Below are 23362 nucleotides of genomic sequence, written 5' to 3' on the forward strand. Positions count from 1 at the left end.
TAGCCCTCTCTCACCACCGTCACCCCTCATACTAGCCCTCTCTCACCACCGTCACCCCTCATACCAGCCCTCTCTCACCACTGTCACCCCTCATACTAGCCCTCTCTCACCACCGTCACCCCTCATACTAGCCCTCTCTCACCACCGTCACCCCTCATACCAGCCCTCTCTCACCTCTATAACCTGTCATTGTCTAACCAATCTATCTCTATGTCTGCCTCAGTATCTCACTTTCTCTCTTTCTTTCACTTTCACTTTCTCTCTCTTTCTCTTTCTCTCTCTCTCTCTGATGCTCTCGCTCTCTCTCTGATTCTCTCTCTTTCCTCCTCCTGTCTCTATCCGGCTGTGAGGGGTAAGACACCAGATCTGTGAGGGGTAAGACACCAGGGCTGCGAGGGGTAAGACACCAGGGCTGCGCGGGGTAAGACACCAGGGCTGCGAGGGGTAAGACACCAGGGCTGCGAGGGGTAAGACACCAGGGCTGCGAGGGGTAAGACACCAGGGCTGCGAGGGGTAAGACACCAGGGCTGCGAGGGGTAAGACACCAGGGCTGCGAGGGGTAAGACACCAGGGCTGCGAGGGGTAAGACACCAGGGCTGCGAGGGGTAAGACACCAGGGCTGTGAGGGGTAAGACACCAGGGCTGTGGGGCGTTAATTGGTGGTGTATTGTTTATGGAAGGCAGCCAGCAGGTTAGACTACACACCGTACAGTGATCTAAACTCAGTCATCTAGCACTGTCACGTGTTAGATTCAGTGGTTCCTAGCAAGTGTTGGAACTGGTTCATGTAGAAGAACAAAGTTATTTGAGGAACAGAACCCGTATCGGAAACCAAAGTGATCTATACTGTTCCGGAACAGAACCGTTATTTTAAAAGCGTTACAACTGTTAATAATGTTATTTTAGGTTCCAGGCATTTTGTTCCAGTCCCACAGAAATTGCAACAAAGTCCCTATGCAAAGCCCTCTGTCTGTCACTCAGAAACGTATTCCAGCGTCTGCCTGCCAGCTGGAAATCCTTACCAGTGGGTGTGTATAGTCTGCCTGCCCCTCCCCTCTGAAGCATAGGTTACTGTAGCCCCCTCCCCTCTGAAGCATAGGTTACTGTAGCCCCTCCCCTCTGAAGCATAGGTTACTGTAGCCCCTCCCCTCTGAAGCACAGGTTACTGTAGCCCCTCCCCTCTGAAGCATAGGTTACTGTAGCCCCTCCCCTCTGAAGCATAGGTTACTGTAGCCCCTCCCCTCGGAAAGCATAGGTTACTGTAGCCCCTCCCCTCTGAAGCATCGTCTACTGTAGCCCCTCCCCTCTGAAGGATAGGTTACTCTAGCCCCTCCTCTCTGAAGCATAGGTTACTGTAGCCCCTCCCCTTTGAAATATAGGTTACTGTAGCCCCTCCCCTCTGAAGCATAGGTTACTGTAGCTCCTGCTCTCTGAAGCATAGGTTACTTTAGCCCCTCCCTTCTGAAGCATAGGTTACTGTAGTCCCTCCCCTCTGAAGCATAGGTTATTGTAGCCCCTCCCCTCTGAAGCACAGGTTACTGTAGCCCCTCCCCTCTGAAGCACAGGTTACTGTAGCCCCTCCCCTCTGAAGCATAGGTTACTGTAACCTACTGTCGACATTACAAGTATGATTCAGAAAATAGGGAGATATGCTTAATTCGAGAACAATAGATTCACTTTTCCAGTACTAGTTTTTCAATGCTCCCTCCTCACCCGCAGTAGCATCTCTCGCCCTACACTGTGACTTGACAGCACAGTGTGTATGTGTTTGTCTTTCATTATGATTAAACCATGCTGTTACGGAAAAATACAATTTGCTCTTTAACGTCTTCCAATACAACACACTGACTCGGTACCGGTGCCCCCTGTATAGAGCCTCGTTATTGTTATTTTGATTGTGTTACTTTTTATTATTACATTTTATTTTAGCCCACTTTGGTAAATATGTTCTTCTTCTTGAACTGCACTGTTGGTTAAGGGCTTGTAAGTAAGAATGTCATGGTAAAGTCTGCACTTGTTGTATTCTGCGCATGTGGCTAATAAAGTTTGATTTGATTTAAATTCCTTACCCGCTCCATAGCAAACTGTTTAGAAAGGAACAGAAAGGAACAATATATATTGGTCCTTTTTAGGGGGGGGGGGGGTCGAACCCGGTTCAGAACGTTATTTTTCTGGTGGAACAGTGGAATGGAATGAAAAAAAGAATGGTTCTGTTCAGAACAAAACGATTGGAAAAAAATTTCGGATCCAACCCCTGGCTCCTACAGACATGTGTAGAAATCCTCTATCTGTCGAATAGGATAAATTACAGAGGTCATGTCATAATTCATAACCAATGACAGGAATAAATAAGGAACTGAACTCTTGACGACTGGCTGAAGTTCATCCTGTTGTGATGTAGACAATTTCTGACCAAAATGAGATTTAAAAGCTGTGTTGGTAAGGAGTTATAGAGAGCGCTGTAGATGGATGTGAGAGCCTGCACCTTTTTGGGTCCCCCTGTTCTCATCTCATAGACGTCTATAGTGTAGTTGGACCTCCGGCCATAGCTGTCAAACTGGATGTTCCCCGTCATCCCCTGAACCTGGATCTGCACCGCGGGACAGTAAAACACAGGGACAAAGTACACAGAACAACGTGTAACACAGACTGCCATGTTATTATCGAAACACACAGAACAACGTGTAATACAGAAAGCCAAGTTATTATCAAATTTGGAAATGGATGGATTTAGGAAATGGCAGGTATTCACATAGGTTGAATCGTTGGCGTTAATCAAATGATGGAACTGATAGGCTTTAATAAAAGATGTGGGTTTATGGTAATGAGAATGAGAGTCTCTTTGTATTTCAGAGAGCTGAGCTGAGGGGGAGAGAATTTAACTGTGAGAGGTCTGTGAGAGGACATCTGGGAGGCAGAGGAAGGAGGAGATTAGTCTCTTTTTATCGTTCTCTATCTCTCCCTCTGCCCCCTCTTTATATAGATATCTATCTTTCTCTCTGCCCCCTCTTTCTATAGCTCTCTATCTGCCCCCTCTTTCTATCGCACTTGCTCTTCGTTTCTCTGTCTCGGTTTCTCAATCTTACAAGTCTCACTCTTATCGTCTCCATCTCACTCACTACTTCCCCTGTCTATCTCTCTCTTTACTCCCTACCTACCTCCATCTCTCTCACTACTTCCCCTGTCTATCTCTCTCTCTCTCCTCCCTACCTCCTCCCTACCTACCTCCATCACTCTCACTACTTCCCCTGTCTATCTCTCTCTTTACTCCCTACCTACCTCCATCTCTCTCGCTACTTCCCCCATCTATCTCTCTCTCTCTCCTCCCTACCTACCTCCATCTCTCTCACTACTTCCCCCATCTATCTCTCTCTCTCTCCTCCCTACCTCCTCCCTACCTACCTCCATCACTCCCACTACTTCCCCCGTCTATCTCTCTCTCTCTCCTCCCTACCTACCGCCATCTCTCTCACTTCTTCCCCCATCTATCTCTCTCTCTCTCTCCTCCCTACCTACCTCCATCTCTCTCACTACTTCCCCTGTCTATCTCTCTCTCTCTCTCCTCCCTACCTACCTCCATCTCTCTCACTACTTCCCCTGTCTATCTCTCTCTCTCTCCTCCCTACCTACCTCCATCACTCTCACTACTTCCCCCGTCTGTCTATCTGTCTCCCCTCGCTCCCTACCTACCTCCAATTCAATTCAAATCAAGGGCTTTATTGGAATGAGAAACATGTGTTAACATTGCCAAAGCAAGTGAGGTACATAATATAAAAAGTTAATATATAAAGTGAAATAAACAATAAAAATTAACAGTCAACATTACACATACAGAAGTTTCAAAACAATAAAGACATTACAAATGTCATATTATATATATACAGTGTTTTAACAATGTACAAATGGTTAACCTCCATCTTACTCACTACTTCCCCATCTAGCTCTCTCTCTCTCCTCCCTACCTACCTCCATCTCTCTCACTACTTCCCCTGTCTATCTCTCTCTCTCTCCTCCCTACCTCCTCCCTACCTACCTCCATCACTCTCACTACTTCCCCGGTCTATCTGTCTCCCCTCGCTCCCTACCTACCTCCATCTCACTCACTACTTCCCCCATCTAGCTCTCTCTCTCTCCTCCCTACCTACCTCCATCTCTCTCACTACTTCCCCTGTCTATCTCTCTCTCTCTCCTCCCTACCTACCTCCATCTCTCACTACAACTCCCGTCTATCTGTCTCCCCTCGCTCCCTTTACCTACCTCTTTCCTTCCTTCTCTCTCTCCTTTCCCTTCTCTGCCTACAATCTTCCTTCTCTCTCTCTACCTCCCTCCCCATCTGTCCCTCTCTATCTTACCATTTTGAGTGCTCTCTCGATGTCGATGCCCTGGCTCCATGGCACGGCAGGGTTGGCCAGACAGTCTCCTGCTCCCCCTCGCCTTGACACGTCTACACGTTGGCGCCGCAGGTACCGGAACGCCTCAGCGATCACCAGGATGGCATCGTGGGTCAGAGCTGACGTGTACTGCCGAGGACAAGAGAGTTCAGGGGGTTCATAAGAGATCACCAGAAATCACAAGAGATCACCAGAAATCACAAGAGATCACCAGAAATCACAAAAGATCACCAGAAAATACAAGAGATCACCAGAAATCACAAGAGATCACCAGAAATCAAAAGAGATCACCAGAAATCACAAGAGAGATCATGGGGTTCACAAGAGATCACCAGAAATCACAAGAGATCATCAGAAATCACAAGAGATCACCAGAAATCACAAGAGAGATCATAGGAGACTAACCGATGATCGCACTGTCCCACACGTTCATCGCAAACTTACCTTGACTTGGAGAAAACAGGTTGTTCCTTAACCAGCACCTTGACTAAATGTGTTAAGGCAACAGTAAATGTTTACTGTTGTCCCACATGAAGGATTCAGCCCCCACCAACCCTCAGGCCAATTTAAACTTTTTTTCGCTAACTCACATTTTTTGCACAAACGCTTCTATTGCAGTAAATGATCTATCCTGTTGCCTAGTCACTTTACAACTACTATATGTACAGTACATAGCTACCTCAATTACCTCGAACATCGATACAATGACTCGGTACTGGTACTCCCTGTATATGGCCATGTAATGTACTACTTCCTATATATACCATGTTATTTACTACTTCCTGTATATACCATGTTATTTTCTACTTCCTGTATATATCCATGTTATTTTCTACTTCCTGTATATACCATGTTATTTTCTACTTCCTGTATATATCCATGTTATTTACTACTTCCTGTATATACCATGTTATTTTCTACTTCCTGTATATATCCATGTTATTTACTACTTCCTGTATATATCCATGTTATTTTCTACTTCCTGTATATATCCATGTTATTTTCTACTTCCTGTATATATCCATGTTATTTTCTTCTTCCTGGATATAGCCATGTTATTTTCTACTTCCTGGATATAGCCATGTTATTTTCTACTTCCTGGATATAGCCATGTTATTTCTACTTCCTATATATATATATATATATATATATACACATTATTTTCTACTTCATGTATTTAAAAATGTTATTTAATTCTTCCTGTATATATCCATGTTATTTACTACTTCCTATACATATTATTTTCTACTTCCTATATATATATATATAAACACACACATTATGTTCTACTTCCTGTATATAAACATGTTAGTTACCACTTCCTATATATAAAATAGATGTTCTACTTCCTGTGTATAGTCATGTTATTTACTACTTCCTATATATATCCATGCTATTTTTTACTTCCTAAACTCAGCAACAACAAAAAAAGTCCTCTCACTGTCAACTGTGTTTTTTTTCCAGCAAACTTAACATGTGTAAATATTTGTAAGAACATAACAAGTTTCAACAACTGAGACATAAATTGAACAAGTTCCACAGACATGTGACTAACAGAAATGGAATAATGTGTCCCTGAACAAAGGTGGGGAATGGCCCTAGACCTCACCCTCTGATCCAACAAGTCCCAGACGTGCTCAATGGGATTGAGATCCGGGCTCTTCGCTGGCCATGGTAGAATACTGGCATTCCTGTCTTGCAGTATGGCTGGTGGCATTGTCATGCTGGAGTGTCATGTCAGGATGAGCCTGCAGGAAGGGTACCACATGAGGGAGGAGGATGTCTTCCTTGTAACGCACAGCGTTGAGATTGTCTGCAATGACAACAAGCTCAGTCCGATAACGCTCTGGCACACCGCCCCAGAACATGACGGACCCTCCACCTCCAACTCAATCCCTCCAGAGTACAGGCCTGGGTGTAACCCTCATTCCTTCGACCATCACCCCCGGTGAGACAAAACCGTGACTCATCAGTGAAGAGCACTTTTTGATAGTCCTGTCTGAGCCGGCGATGGTGGGTTAGTGCCCATAGGCGACGTTGTTGCCGGTGATGTCTGGTGAGGACCTGCCTTACAACAGGCCTACAAGCCCTCAGTCCAGCCTCTCTCAGCCTATTGAGGACAGTCTGAGCACTGATGGAGGGATTGTGCATTCCTGGTGTAACTCAGGCAATTGTTGTTGCCATCCTGTACCTGTCCCACAGGTGTGATGTTCGGATGTACCGATCCTGTGCAGGTGTTGTTACACGTGGTCTGCCACTGCGAGGACGATCAGCTGTCCGTCCTGTCTCCCTGTAGCACTGTCTTAGGCCTCTCACAGTACGGACATTGCAATTCATTGCCCTGGCCACATCTGCAGTCCTCATGCCTCCTTGCAGCATGCCTAAGGCACGCTCACACAGATGAGCAGGGACCTTGGGCATATTTCTTTTGGTATTTTTCAGAGTCAGTAGAAAGGTCTCTTTAGTGTCCTAAGTTTTCATAACTGTGACCTTAGTTGCCTACAGTCTGCAATGTTATTTACTTCTTCCTATATATAGCCATGTTATGTTCTACTTCCTGTATGTAGCCATGTTATTGTCTACTTCCTGTATATAGCCATGTTATTTTCTACTTCCTGTATGTAGCCATATTATTTTCTACTTCCTGTATATAGCCATGTTATTTTCTACTCCCTGTATATAGCCATGTTATTTTCTACTTCCTATATATAGCCATGTTATTTTCTACTTCCTGTATGTAGCCATGTTATTTTCTACTTCCTATATATAGCCATGTTATGTTCTACTTCCTGTATGTAGCCATGTTATTTACTACTTCCTGTATGTAGCCATGTTATTTACTACTTCCTATATATAGCCATGTTATTTTCTACTTCCTGTATATAGCCATGTTATGTTCTACTTCCTGTATGTAGCCATGTTATGTTCTACTTCCTGTATGTAGCCATGTTATGTTCTACTTCCTGTATGTAGCCATCATTATTGTCATTCGTTATTCACTGTGTATTTATTCCTCATGTCGCTATTTACATTTTCCTCTTATCTTCCTCTCTGTATGGTTGGAAAAGGATCCATCAGTCAGCATTTCACTGTTAGTCTACTCCTGTTGTTTACCAAGCATGTGACAAATACATACATGTTCAGTTTGTACTTTTATCTTATCTGTAACTATACCTGTTGTCTACAAAGCATTTGACAAATATAATTTGATTTGATATATACATTTGAATGAATTACTATAGCGCACTCCTTGGGACAATCAGTGTGTTCTTGTAAATACCAGTTCTCTATGGCAAAACGTATCATTCACCCAAGTTTTGTCAAAATCGGGCCAGTGCTATCTGTGATGTTGCATGTGACTAACGTACAAATGTACTATCGGACAGAGACAGATTCACAGTTCCTTCCCTGATTTCATCGTGGGGGACAATTAAGTGTAATTTCAAACCCATTTCTTCCTTGGTCATTGTTTAATTACAGTGCCTTGCGAAAGTATTCGGCCCCCTTGAACTTTGCGACCTTTTGCCACATTTCAGGCTTCAAACATAAAGATATAAAACTGTATTTTTTTGTGAAGAATCAACAACAAGTGGGACACAATCATGAAGTGGAACGACATTTATTGGATATTTCAAACTTTTTTAACAAATCAAAAACTGAAAAATTGGGCGTGCAAAATTATTCAGCCCCCTTAAGTTAAAACTTTGTAGCGCCACCTTTTGCTGCGATTACAGCTGTAAGTCGCTTGGGGTATGTCTCTATCAGTTTTGCACATCGAGAGACTGACATTTTTTCCCATTCCTCCTTGCAAAACAGCTCGAGCTCAGTGAGGTTGGATGGAGAGCATTTGTGAACAGCAGTTTTCAGTTCTTTCCACAGATTCTCGATTAGATTCAGGTCTGGACTTTGACTTGGCCATTCTAACACCTGGATATGTTTATTTTTGAACCATTCCATTGTAGATTTTGCTTTATGTTTTGGATCATTGTCTTGTTGGAAGACAAATCTCTGTCCCAGTCTCAGGTCTTTTGCAGACTCCAAGTTTTCTTCCAGAAGGGTCCTGTATTTGGCTCCATCCATCTTCCCATCAATTTTAACCATCTTCCCTGTCCCTGCTGAAGAAAAGCAGGCCCAAACCATGATGCTGCCACCACCATGTTTGACAGTGGGGATGGTGTGTTCAGCTGTGTTGCTTTTACGCCAAACATAACGTTTTGCATTGTTGCCAAAAAGTTCAATTTTGGTTTCATCTGACCAGAGCACCTTCTTCCACATGTTTGGTGTGTCTCCCAGGTGGCTTGTGGCAAACTTTAAACAACACTTTTTATGGATATCTTTAAGAAATGGCTTTCTTCTTGCCACTCTTCCATAAAGGCCAGATTTGTGCAATATTCGACTGATTGTTGTCCTATGGACAGAGTCTCCCACCTCAGCTGTAGATCTCTGCAGTTCATCCAGAGTGATCATGGGCCTCTTGGCTGCATCTCTGATCAGTCTTCTCCTTGTATGAGCTGAAAGTTTAGAGGGACGGCCAGGTCTTGGTAGATTTGCAGTGGTCTGATACTCCTTCCATTTCGATATTATCGCTTGCACAGTGCTCCTTGGGATGTTTAAAGCTTGGGAAATCTTTTTGTATCCAAATCCGGCTTTAAACTTCTTCACAACAGTATCTCGGACCTGCCTGGTGTGTTCCTTGTTCTTCATGATGCTCTCTGCGCTTTTAACGGACCTCTGAGACTATCACAGTGCAGGTGCATTTATACGGAGACTTGATTACACACAGGTGGATTGTATTTATCATCATTAGTCATTTAGGTCAACATTGGATCATTCAGAGATCCTCACTGAACTTCTGGAGAGAGTTTGCTGCACTGAAAGTAAAGGGGCTGAATAATTTTGCACGCCCAATTTTTCAGTTTTTGATTTGTTAAAAAAGTTTGAAATATACAATAAATGTCGTTCCACTTCATGATTGTGTCCCACTTGTTGTTGATTCTTCACAAAGAAATACAGTTTTATATCTTTATGTTTGAAGCCTGAAATGTGGCAAAAGGTCGCAAAGTTCAAGGGGGCCGAATACTTTCGCAAGGCACTGTAGATGTACATTGAAGCTGTGCTATAACCTTGCTTCACATCTGCCTATCAATATATTGATCGTTGGGGAAGGGAAGGAAAGAAATTAAAAAAGAAAGAGAATGGGAAAGTGAGAAGAAGTGAGAAAAGAGGAGAAGGAGAGGAAACGAAAGTGAGAAGAGAAGAGAAGGAGAGGAAACGAAAGTGAGAAAAGAGGAGAAGGAGAGGAAACGAACGTGAGAAGAGAGGAGAAGGAGAGGAAACGAAAGTGAGAAGAGAGGAGAAGGAGAGGAAACGAAAGTGAGAAGAGGGGAGAAGGAGAGGAAACTAAAGTTAGAAGAGAGTACAAGGAGAGGAAACGAAAGTGAGAAGAGAGGAGAAGGAGAGGAAACGAAAGTGAGAAGAGAGGAGAAGGAGAGGAAATGAAAGTGAGAAGAGAGGAGAAGGAGAGGAAACGAAAGTGAGAAAAGAGAAGGAGAGGAAACGAAAGTGAGAAGAGAGGAGAAGGAGAGGAAACAAAAGTGAGAAGAGAGGAGAAGGAGAGGAAACAAAAGTGAGAAGAGAGGAGAAGGAGAGGAAACGAAAGTGAGAAGAGAAGAGAAGGAGAGGAAACGAAAGTGAGAAGAGAGAAGGAGAGGAAACGAAAGTGAGAAGAGAGGAGAAGGAGAGGAAACGAAAGTGAGAAGAGAGGAGAAGGAGAGGAAACGAAAGTGAGAAGAGAGGAGAAGGAGAGGAAACGAAAGTGAGAAAGGAATGTGAGAAGAAAGAGAATGGGAGAGTGACAGAGGCTGAGAGGAGAAGGACAAGATGGAGAGCTCTCTATCCAAAAGAAGAGATGGATACATTCAGTTTTGCATACATAACAGTACATCATGAAAGGCTTGGCTGCTGTTCTGTAGTCTGCAGTAGGTACCTTGAGCGGGGTGTTCTTGGCCTCTGGGAATTCCCTTTCATCCAGTCTCTCCCAGCGCTGTAGGAACTGCTGAACGATGGGGTTCTCAGGGCTCACTATCTGGAAGCCTGATATGTTGGCCCCGCCTAGGAAGACCTTGTCCAAGCTCACATTGGAGAAACCCTGACATCAGAGAGAGAGGAGGGAGGCATGGACGGAGACAGGGAGAGAAGGATGGAGGGAGAGAGACAGTGAGAGAAACAGAGAGGGAGAGAGAGAAAGAGAGAGAGAAAGCGAGAGTGAAAGCGAGAGAGAAAGCGAGATTGAAAGCGAGAGAGATAGAGAGAGGGAGAGAGACAGACAGTGAGACAGAGAGAGAGAGAGGCAGAGAGAGAGATAGAGATAGAGAGAGAGAGAGAGAGACAGAGAGAGAGAGAGAGAGAGAGAGAGAGAGAGAGAGAGAGCGAGAGAGAGACATAGAGAGAGAGAGAGAGAGAGAGAGACAGAGAGAGAGAGAGAGAGAGAGAGAGAGAGAGAGAGAGAGAGAGAGAGCGAGAGGGAGAAACTCAGGGTCCAAAAGCATAACGTTTCCAATAAAAGTTTAAAGGAATCACCTTGAAATTGTGTTTTGGGATATGAAAACCACCCTGAATGTTGCACGAGGAAGGATGTCATAAATCTAGCTACTCAATGTAACTCAGTGAAGAGTATTCGACCCTACAAGGTAGTCAATAGTCACAGAAAGGAATAACATTTTATTTTCAGCCATAATAAAATGGAGGTCTATGTTTCTTTGAACAGTGTCTCTTCTACATACGGTACTGCGCAATGGAATTAAGATATGGTACAACAACACAACAACACCTTTTCCCCTGGTTGATGGCTTAGTCCGTCCTCCCAGAGAATCAAACGTATTGTAATGTATTCTGACAAGCCGGCGGCTCCAACTGCCGTCAAATTACACGGTGCCTCCTGGAGTCATGTCAGAGTGAGCTTTCTTTTCATGGTCAAATTGCTAGTTTCAGAGTACAGCGTCATGTTATGGAGTACAAGGGCATGTGTCCGTGACTTGTGCATAATGGGGACTTTTAAAGTCAGGGACACAGTGGAGAGAGAACAACAGGACAGGAGAAGAGAGGAGAGAGGAGGGGAATGGGAGGGGAGAGGAGAGGGGAATGGGAGGGGAGAGGAAAGGAGAGGGGAATGGGAGGGGAGAGGAGAGGAAATGAGAGGAGAGGGGAATGGGAGGTGAGAGGAGAGGAAAGGAGAGGAGAGGGGAAAGGAGAGGAGAGGGTAATGGGAAGGGAGAGGAGAGGAAAGGAGAGGGGAATGGGAGGGGAAAGGAGAGGAGAGGAGAGGAGAGGGGAATGGGAGGGGAGAGGACAGGAGAGGAGAGGAAAGGAAAGGAGAGGGGAGAGGAGAGGAAAGGAGAGGAGAGGGGAATGGGAGGGGAGAGGAGATGAAAGGAGAGGAGAGGGGAATGGGAGGGGAGAGGAGAGGAAAGGAAAGGAAAGGAGAGGAGAGGAGAGGAGAGGAGAGGAGAGGAAAGGAGAGGAGAGGAGAGGAGAGGAGAGGAGAGGAGAGGAGAGGAGAGGAGAGGAGAGGAGAGGAGAGGAGAGGAGAGGAGAGGGGAGGAGAGGAGAGGAGAGGGGAATGGGAGGGGAGAGGAGATGAAAGGAGAGGAGAGGGGAATGGGAGGGGAAAGGAGAGGAGAGGGGAATGGGAGGGGAGAGGAGAGGAGAGGAGAGGAAAGGAGAGGAGAGGAGAGGGGAATGGGAGGGGAATGGGAGAGGAGAGGAGAGGAGAGGAAAGTAGAGGAGAATGGGAGGGGAGAGGAGAGGAGAGGAAAGGAGAAGAGAATGGGAGGGGAGGGGAAAGGAGAGGAGAGGAGAGGAGAATGGGAGGGGAGGGGAAAGGAGAGGGCCCTTGCTCTCATCTTAATAATACAGGAGTCAACCTGAAACTACAAGGTTCCACTTTATCCCTCTGATGACAGAAGATCAGACACTACATCCAAACGGTTGAGTTTGAAATGACTATGTCCCTCCCCTATGACCTTCATCTCCAATACATTTTCAGATGGAAGCAAGGAGATAGGAGGCAGAAAAATGCTTGTGTTCCTAGCTCTATCAGTGGAGTAATATTTATCAATACACACAAATCTACAAAGTAAAATAATGTAATAAAGATATATAGAAATATTAGGAAAAAACAATGTCGGAATACAAAGTGTATATATATATATATATATATATATATATATATATATATATATATATATATATATATATATATATATATATATATATATACTGTGTGTGTGTGTGTATATATAAATATATATATATATATACACACACAGTTTAAGTCGGAAGTTTACATACACTTAGGTTGGAATCATTAAAATAAGTTTCTTGTTAACAAACTATAGTTTTGGCAAGTCGGTTAGGACATCTACTTGGTGCATGACACAAATCATTTTTCCAACAGTTGTTTACAGGCAGATTATTTCACTTAGAATTCACTGTATCACAAATTCAGTGGGTCAGAAGTGTTACATACCCCAAGATGACTGTGCCTTTAAACAGTGTGGACAATTCCAGAAAATGATGTCATGGCTTTAGCAGCTTCTGATAGGATAATTGACGTCATTTGAGTCAATTGGAGGTGTACCTGTGGATGTATTTCAAGGCCTACCTTCAAACCCAGTGCCTCTTTGCTTGACATCATGGAAAAATCAAAAGAAATCAGCCAAGACCTCAGAAAAATAATTGTAGACCTCCACAAGTCTGGTTGATCATTGGGAGAAATTTCCAAATGCCTGAACGTACCACATTCATCTGTACAAACAATAGTTTGCAAGTATAAACACCATGGGACCAGGCAGCCGTCACACCTCTCAGGAAGGAGACGCGTTCTGTCTCCTAGAGATGAACGTACTTTGGTGCGAAAAGTGCAAATCAATCCCAGAACAACAGCTAAGGACCTTGTGAAGATGCTGGAGGAAACAGGTACAAAAGTATCTATATCCACAGTAAAACGAGTCCTATATCAACATAACCTGAAAGGCCGCTCAGCAAGGAAGAAGCCACTGCTCCTAAACTGCCATAAAAAAAGCCAGACTACGGTTTGCAACTGCACATGGGGACAAAGATCGTACTGTTTGGACAAATGTCCTCTGGTCTGATGAAACAAAAATAGAACTGTTTGGCCATAATGACCATCGCTATGTTTGGAGGAAAAAGGGGGAGGCTTGCAAGCCGAAGAACACTATCCCAACTGTGAAGCACGGGGTTGGCAGCATCATGTTGTAGAGGTGCTTTGCTCCAGGAGGGACTGGTGCACTTCACAAAATAGATGGCGTCATGAGGCAGGAAAATGTTGTGGCTATATTGAAGCAACATCTCAAGACATCAGTCAGGAAGTTAAATCTTGGGTCTTCCAAATGGACATTGACCCCAAGCATACTTCCAAAGTCGTGGCAAAGTGGCTTAAGGACAACAGAGTCAAGGTATTGGAGTGGCCATCACAAAGCCCTGACCTCAATCCTATAGAACATTTGTGGGCAGAACTGAAAAAACATGTACGAGCAAGGAGGCTTATAAACCTGACTCAGTTACACCAGCTATGTGTCAGGCCCTGACCATAGAGAGCCCTCGGTTCTCTTTGGTGTTTAGGTCAGAGCGTGACTAGGGAGGTGTTCTAGTCATTTATTTTCTATGTTGCTGGTTGGCATGGTTCCCAATTAGAGGCAGCTGGTAATCGTTGCCTCTATTTGGGGATCATATTTAGGAAGCCCTTCCTCCCACCTGCTTTGTGGGATATTGTTTTGTTGAGTGCTGATGCTCTGTTTGTTCACGGCCTGCGTTTGTTTATTGATTTGTTTAGACGTTTCACTCTAAATAAATATGTGGAACTCAAATCACGCTGTGCCTTGGTCCGTCTTTCCTCACAACCGTGACACTCTGTCAGGAGGAATGGGCCAAATTTCACCCAACTTATTGTGGGAAGCTTGTGCAAGTCTACCCGAAAAGCTTGACCCAAGTTAAACAATTTAAAGGCAATGCTACCAAAATACTAATTGAGTGTATGTAAACTTCTGACCCACTGGGATTGTGATGAAAGAAATAAAAGCTGAAAGAAATAATTCTCTCGACTATTATTCGGACATTTCACATTCTTAAAATAAAGTGGTGATCCTAACGGACCTAAGACATGGCACTTTTACTAGGGTTAAATGTCAGAAAGTGTGAAAAACTGAGTTTATTAAATGTTTTTGGCTATGTAATCTGTATGTAATCTTCCGATTAACTGTTTACAGTACCAGTCAAAAGTTTGGACACCCCTCATTCAATGGTTTTCTTTATTTTACTATTTTCCACATTGTAGAATAATAATGAGACATCACACCTATGAAATAACACATATGGAATCATGTCGTAACCAGAAAAGTGTTACACAAATCAAAATATATTTTAGATTTTAGCTTCTTCAAAGTAGCCACCCTTTGCCTTGATGACAGCTTTAAACACTCTTGGCACTCTCTCAACCAGCTTCATGAGGTAGTCACCTGGAATGCATTTTTAAAAGTTAATTTGTGGAATTAATTTTCTTCTTAATCCGTTTGAGCCAATGAGTTGTGTCGTGAGATAGTAGGGGTGGTATACAGAAGAGAGCCCTATTTGGTAAAAGATCAAGTCCAAATTATGGCAAGAACAGCTCAAATAAGCAAAGAGAAACGACAGCCCATCATTACTTTAAGACATGAAGGTCAGTCAATCAGGAACATTTCAAGAACTTTGAAAGTTTCTTCAAGTGCAGTTGCAAAAACCATCAAGAGCTATGATGAAACTAGCTCTCATGAGGACCACCACAGGAAAGGAATACCCAGAGTTACCTCTGCTGCAAAGGATAAGTTAATTAGAGTTACCTCTGCAGCCAAGGATAAGTTAATTAGAGTTACCTCTGCTGCCAAGGATAAGTTAATTAGAGTTACCTCTGCTGCCAAAGATAAGTTAATTAGAGTTACCTCTGCTGCCAAGGATAAGTTAATTAGAGTTACCTCTGCTGCCAAGGATAAGTTAATTAGAGTTACCTCTGCTGCCAAGGATACGTTAATTAGAGTTACCTCTGCTGCCAAGGATAAGTTAATTAGAGTTACCTCTGCTGCCAAGGATAAGTTAATTAGAGTTACCTCTGCTGCCAAGGATACGTTAATTAGAGTTACCTCTGCTGCCAAGGATACGTTAATTAGAGTTAACTGCACCTCAGCTTTGCTGGTACCACTTTGTGTTTTTTTAAGACTCCAAAGCACACTTAACCAGCATGGCTACCATAGCATTCTGCAGTGATATGCCATCCCATCTGGTTTGGGCTTAGTGGAACTATCATTTGTTTTTCTACAGGACAATGACCCAACACACCTCGAGGCTGTGTAAGGGCTATTTGACCAAGACAGAGAGTAATGTAGGGCTGCATCGGGTTACTTGGCCTCCACAATCACCCGACCTCAACCCAATTGAGATGTTTTGGGATGAGTCGGACCGCAGAGTGAAGGAAAAGCAGCATATGTGGGAACTCTTGCTCAGCATATGTGGGAACTCCTTCAAGACTGTTGGAAAAACGTTCCCCATGAAGCAGGTTGAGAGAATGCCAAGTGTTCAAAGCTGTCATCAAGGCAAAGGGTGATTACTTAGAAGAAGAATAATTCTAAAATATATTTTAATTTGATTAACACTTTTTTGGTTACCAAATGATTCCATATGTGTAATTTCATTGTTTTGGTGTACAATGTAGAAAATGGTAAAAATAAATAAAAACCCTTGAATGAGTAGGTGTGTCCAAACTTTTGACTGGTACTGTATGTTGACTCACCAAGTTAGACAGGATGTAGTGGTATCCACGGGCGTTCTTCCCCAGAGAGACCACCTGTAGGAGAGATCAATACAAAGGTGAGCCAACCAGTGTTGACTGAGCTGTGTCTTGGGGTGTAGGATGAAGTTGCCCCTATATGCAGATTTTGGGTTAGTTTAGCATTTCCCCCACTGATGGTTAAGGTTAGGTTTGGAGGAGGCTCATATTAAATCTGTTGCTAGGGGAAACATCACCCCAGAGCTAGTCAATCATGATATAGGCTAGTCAATCATGATACAGGCTAGTCAATCATGATACGTGCTAGTCAATCATGATACGGGCTTGTCAATCATGATACGGGCTAGTCAATCATGATACGGGCTTGTCAATCATGATACAGGCCAGTCAGTCATGATACAGGTTAGTCAATCATGACACAGGTTAGTCAATCATGATACAGGTTAGTCAATCATGACACAGGTTAGTCAATCATGATACAGGTTAGTCCATCATGACACAGGTTAGTCAATCATGATACAGGTTAGTCAATCATGACACAGGTTAGTCAATCATGACACAGGTTAGTCAATCATGATACAGGCTAGTCAATCATGACACAGGTTAGTCAATCATGACACAGGTTAGTCAGTCATAATACGGGCTAGTCAATCATGACACAGGCTAGTCAGCCATGATACAGGCCAGTCAGTCATTATACAGGTTAGTCAGTCATGATACGGGCTAGTCAATCATGACACAGGCTAGTCAATCATGACACAGGTTAGTCAGTCATGATACAGGCTAGTCAATCATGACACAGGCTAGTCAATCATGATACAGGTTAGTCAGTCGTGATACAGGCCAGTCAGTCATGATACAGGCCAGTCAGTCGTGATACAGGCCAGTCAGTCATGATACAGGCTATTCAGTTATAATCTCTATATCACAAGCCATACATGCATTTGTGAATACAGCATGGTCATTATGAGGTCTGTTATTTCTGATGGAGAGCCCACCCACCCACAGACTAATACAGGCAGCCAGAGTTTCAGAGTCTGGATGGATGCAATGACGAGATTGACAAATACGTCTGAGTTTTCATCAGTGTTCTGCAAACACTCGAGTCCATGGTAGAACTAGTGTGTCAGAACATGTTCTGAGTCCAGCCCCATTCGCTAAAACAAACAGTCAATGTAGCCACTAGATTTCTCCCTGGATCTGAGCCTGGTAACCTGACGTCTTAAATAGCTTGTTCTTTACTTCTACTGACTCAAACCAACCTCTTGTGGTTTACATCTGGGTTTTTATTTTCTCTGCAGAAATAAGTGACAGAAAATGATATATGTTTTCAATTTAGAGAAGTCGATTCTCTGGTGACGCATCGTATAGGCAGCCCACTTCCCAGCAGACACATGATGAGAGGGGGAACTAAGAGGTACTGCTGATCACCCATTTCCCACATCCCCAGGCATTCTTCACTCAGACATTACTGAAGCTGTGTTGTTATTAAAACACATTTTCATCCAATTTCAGAAGAAAAAAAAATCCTTCCAGTCCTTCTGATCTCTTGACAGAACTAGTCATGCCTACATATCGCAAAGACGGGGCCTCTAAAATGATCTCAACATTTCTGGCATGCAATGGGCTGACCACACCCATTACCACGCCCCCACCACGCCCCCCTGCCTGACCACACCCATTGCCCCCCCCCCCCCCCGCCACACCCCCTGCCTGACCACACCCTCACTGCCACGCCCCCCTGCCACGCCCCCCACACCCCCACCCCGACACCCCCCCACCCCCAACACCCCCCACCACACACACACCCTCACTGCCACGCCCCCCCCTGCCACGCCCCTTTTTGATGCAGAACAATGCCTGGTATTTAGGTATTCAGAACCAGAAAAAGCACAATAGGAGATGAACATACTACTGTGATTATTATCATGTTTATTGCTAATATCTGTCAAAATCATCAAGTAGTGCAAGTCTGATTTAGGACACAACTCGTTTTGCCGAAGTTCAAAATCCAACACAAAATGGTTGTGAGAGAAGAGGACCCTGGTCAGAAGTAGTGCACTACCCTATGGACCCTGGTCAGAAGTAGTGCACCCTATTCCCTATGGGTCCTGGTCAAAAGTAGTGCACTACCCTATGGACCCTGGTCAGAAGTAGTGCACTACCCTATGGGCCCTGGTCAAAAGTTTGTGCACCCTATTCCCTATGGGCCCTGGTCAAAAGTAGTGCACTATATAGTGAATAGGGTGCCAATGAGAGCGTCCTTGACCTTTGGCTCTAGCCTGGAGGTTTTGGACACCACCCACACCTCCACCCTGTGATCCCCTTGGCTACAACACTAGACCTGCAGGCCTCCTCACAGCTGCCCCAGCGCTGGCCACAGAAGCAGCCAGCCCCCTGCTTCCCACCTGGCACACACCTCTAAGACACAACAACCTTGGGCTGGGGCACAGCGACAATCTAATGACACAGAGGTACTGTTGGAGGCACTGAAACAGGCTCCACCCCCGGCCAACAGAACACAGCCCTCCCAGTGTTTCCCCTACATTGAGATAATTAGGCGGAGTTCAGACAAGCCCCTGGAGGTAAGTGGACAGGATGAGGCAGGTGGACACAATTCCTAGTTGGCAGGATAAGCAGAACATGGATTTGAACAATACAAAGGCTCTAACTGATACACCAGAAGGAACTTCCTTCCATGAAAATCTATTTAAAAAAATAATAATTGTTCATTTTGCTTTGTAACATTCCATTCATTAAACTTCTACTGGATGATCCTGGGAGTGTTGGCAGTTGATCTCAGCTTAGTATAAGTTGTGATGTGAAGATGAATGAGAGGCAGAGTAGACCAGAGAAAGACCTGCCTCACAGCTAACCACAGACTCTTATAATACAGAGAGACCTGCTACACAGCTAGCTACAGACTCTTAAAATACAGAGAGAGACCTGCTACACAGGTAACTACAGACCCTTATAATACAGAGAGAGACCTGCTACACAGCTAGCTACAGACCCTTATAATACAGAGAGGCCTGCTACACAGTTAGCTACAGACTCTTATAATACAGAGAGAAACCTGCTACACAGCTAACCACAGATTCTTATAATACAGAGAGACCTGCTACACAGCTAGCTACAGACTCTTATAATACAGAGAGAGACCTGCTACACAGGTAACTACAGACCCTTATAATACAGAGAGAGACCTGCTACACAGCTAGCTACAGACCCGTATAATACAGAGAGGCCTGCTACACAGTTAGCTACAGACTCTTATAATACAGAGAGAAACCTGCTACACAGCTAACCACAGACTCTTATAATACAGAGAGACCTGCTACACAGCTAGCTACAGACCCATATAATACAGAGAGAGACCTGCTACACAGGTAACTGCTACACAGCTAGCTACATATTCTTATAATACACAGAGAGACCTGCTACACAGCTAGCTACAGACTGTTATAATACACAGAGAGACCTGCTACACAGCTAGCTACAGACCCATATAATACAGAGAGAGACCTGCTACACAGCTAGTTACAGACTCTTATAATACAGAGAGGCCTGCTACACAGCTAGCTACATACCCTTATAATACAGAGAGAGACCTGCTACACAGCTAGTTACAGACCCTTATAATACAGAGAGAGACCTGCTACACAGCTAGCTACAGACTCTTATAATACAGAGAAAATTGCTACACAGCTAGTTACAGACCCTTATAATACAGAGAGAGACCTGCTACACAGCTAGTTACATACCCTTACAATAGAGACCTGCTACACAGCTAGCTACAGACTCTTATAATAGAGACCTGCTACACAGCTAGTTACAGACCCTTATAATACACAGAGAGAGACCTGCTACACAGCTAGTTACATACCCTTATAATACAGAGATAGGCCTGCTACACAGCTAGTTACAGACCCTTATAATACAGAGAGAGACCTGCTACACAGCTAGTTACAGACCCTTATAATACAGAGAGAGACCTGCTACACAGCTAGCTACAGACTCTTATAATACAGAGAAAATTGCTACACAGCTAGTTACAGACCCTTATAATACAGAGAGAGACCTGCTACACAGCTAGTTACAGACCCTTATAATAGAGACCTGCTACACAGCTAGCTACAGACTCTTATAATAGAGACCTGCTACACAGCTAGTTACAGACCCTTATAATACACAGAGAGAGACCTGCTACACAGCTAGTTACATACCCTTATAATACAGAGATAGGCCTGCTACACAGCTAGTTACAGACCCTTATAATACAGAGAGAGACCTGCTACACAGCTAGCTACAGACTCTTATAATACACAGAGAGACCTGCTACACAGCTAGCTACAGACCCTTATAATACAGAGAGAGTACTGCTACACAGCTAGCTACAGACTCTTATAATACTGAGAGAAAACTGCTACACAGCTAGTTACAGACTCTTATAATACAGAGAAAATTGCTACACAGCTAGTTACAGACCCTTATAATACAGAGCGAGACCTGCTACACAGCTAACTACAGACTCGTATAATACACAGAAAGACCTGCTACACAGCTAACTACAGACTCTTATAATACACAGGGAGACCTGCTACACAGCTAGCTACAGACTCTTCTAATACAGAGAGAGACCTGCTACACAGCTAGCTACAGACCCTTATAATACATAGAGAGACCTGCTACACAGCTAGCTACAGACTCGTATAATACATAGAGAGACCTGCCTCACAGCTAGCTACAGACTCTTATAATACAGAGAGACCTGCTACACAGCTAGTTACAGACTCTTATAATACAGAGAGAGACCTGCTATACAGCTAGTTACAGACTCTTATAATAGAGACCTGCTACACAGCTAGCTACAGACTCTTATAATAGAGACCTGCTACACAGCTGGTTACATACCCTTATAATACAGATATAGGCCTGCTACACAGCTAGTTACAGACCCGTATAATACAGAGAGAGACCTGCTACACAGCTAGCTACAGACCCTTATAATACAGAGAGAGACCTGCTACACAGCTAGTTACAGACTCTTATAATACACAGAGAGATACCTGCTACACAGCTAGCTACAGACCCTTATAATACAGAGAGATACCTGCTACACAGCTAGCTACAGACTCTTATAATACAGAGAGAGACCTACTACACAGCTAGTTACAGACTCTTATAATACACAGAGAGAGACCTGCTAAACAGCTAGCTACAGACTTTTATACTACAGAGAGACCTGCTACACAGCTAGCTACAGACCCTTATAATACAGAGAGAGACCTGCTACACAGCTAGTTACAGACTCTTATAATACACAGAGAGAGACCTGCTACACAGCTAGCTACAGACTCTTATAATACAGAGAGACCTGCTACACAGCTAGCTACAGACCCTTATAATACAGAGAGAGACCTGCTACACAGCTAGCTACAGACTCTTATAATACAGAGAGAGACCTACTACACAGCTAGTTACAGACTCTTATAATACACAGAGAGAGACCTGCTACACAGCTAGCTACAGACTCTTATAATACAGAGAGACCTGCAACACAGCTAGCTACAGACCCTTATAATACAGAGAGAGACCTGCTACACAGCTAGCTACAGACTCTCATAATACAGAGAGACCTGCTACACAGCTAGTTACAGACCCTTATAATACAGAGAGAGACCTGCTACACAGCTAACTACAGTTACATAATCTGACTAAATGAATGTGATCAGCCTAATCACCTTTGCCAGTGAATGAATAAAGGATATTTATACCGAAAGAAAAGTCCCCCATTATTTGGTTTTAACTATTAACTACGACTCACTGAGCCTTGGATTTTCTTATCTGCTCTCGCTGCGTCCCCTCTCTCTCTGACTCTCTCTCTCTCTCTCTCTCTTTCACCCAATAGATATGGGCTTTAATCAAAATTAGATTTGTTTTCAAATTCATTGTGGGTCTCAGTATTTTTGTAAATTCTTTCTCATGTGTCAAGTAATTATCTATTTGTTTTCTTATGATTTGGTTGGGTCTAATTGTGTTGCTGTCCTGGGGCTCTGTGGGGTGTGTTTGTGTTTGTGAACAGAGCCCCAGGACCAGCTTGCTTTGGGGACTCTTCTCCGGGTTCATCTCTCTGTAGGTGATGGCTTTGATATGGATATGGAAGGTTTGGAAGGTTTCCTTTTAGGTGGTTGTAGAATTGAACGTCTCTTTTCTGGATTTTGATAATTATCGGCCTAATTCTGCTCTGCATGCATTATTTGGTGTTCTACGTTGCACACAAATTATATTTTTGCAGAATTCTGCATGCAGTCTCAGATTTGATTGGGGAACCGGCGAATCTTCACTGTGGGGAGAACGTTGCGGATGCATTTCCTTATGAAGCCGGTGACTGAGGTGGTTAGTTTGTCAATGTTATCGTTTGTAAACAGGAAGCAGGAAGCAGGAGTACGGAGTCATGATCTGATTTGCCGAATGATGGAAGTGGGAGGGCCTGTGGTTCTTGCTTGTGGGTTGAGTAAATGTGGTCTAGGACTTCATAAGAGGATAAGAGGAGAAGTTATGAACCTTCTCATTGAGAGGAGAAGTTAGGAACCGTCTCATTGAGAGGAGAAGTTAGGAACCGTCTCATTGAGAGGAGAAGTTAGGAACAGTCTCATTGAGAGGAGAAGTTAGGAACAGTCTCACTGAGAAGAGAAGTTAGGAACCGTCTCATTGAGAGGAGAAGTTAGGAACCATCTCATTGAGAGGAGAAGTTAGGAACCGTCTTATTGAGAGGAGAAGTTAGGAACCGTCTCATTGAGAGGAGAAGTTAGGAACAGTCTCATTGAGAGGAGAAGTTAGGAACAGTCTCATTGAGAAGAGAAGTTAGGAACCGTCTCATTGAGAGGAGAAGTTAGGAACAGTCTCATTGAGAAGAGAAGTTAGGAACCGTCTCATTGAGAGGAGAAGTTAGGAACCGTCTCATTGAGAGGAGAAGTTAGGAACAGTCTCATTGAGAGGAGAAGTTAGGAACCGTCTCATTGAGAGGAGAAGTTAGGAACCGTCTCATTGAGAGGAGAAGTTAGGAACATTCTCACTGAAACTGAAATATAGTCCCTCCACTCTCAGAGTAGTGTTCTGTCCCCTCGCCAAA

General features: G+C 43.9%; 1 protein-coding gene across 2 annotated transcripts in view; it reads right to left on the bottom strand.

The window, feature by feature from the left end:
* Window positions 1-23362, bottom strand: part of LOC110487786 (glutamate receptor 3) — a 292170-nt gene that overhangs the window by 73902 nt on the left and 194906 nt on the right. For both annotated transcript variants that reach the window (XM_036943367.2, XM_036943366.2), the window contains exons 5-8: window positions 16231-16284; window positions 10378-10539; window positions 4353-4520; window positions 2486-2590 (exon numbers count right to left, since the gene is read on the bottom strand). In XM_036943367.2, the coding sequence (XP_036799262.2) occupies window positions 2486-2590; window positions 4353-4520; window positions 10378-10539; window positions 16231-16284 (489 nt within the window). The remainder of the gene's footprint in view (window positions 1-2485; window positions 2591-4352; window positions 4521-10377; window positions 10540-16230; window positions 16285-23362) is intronic.

This window comes from Oncorhynchus mykiss, chromosome 14 (genome assembly GCF_057628025.1).
Source record: "Oncorhynchus mykiss isolate SJ-2025 chromosome 14, ASM5762802v1, whole genome shotgun sequence".
In the NCBI taxonomy this organism is placed as follows: domain Eukaryota; kingdom Metazoa; phylum Chordata; class Actinopteri; order Salmoniformes; family Salmonidae; genus Oncorhynchus; species Oncorhynchus mykiss.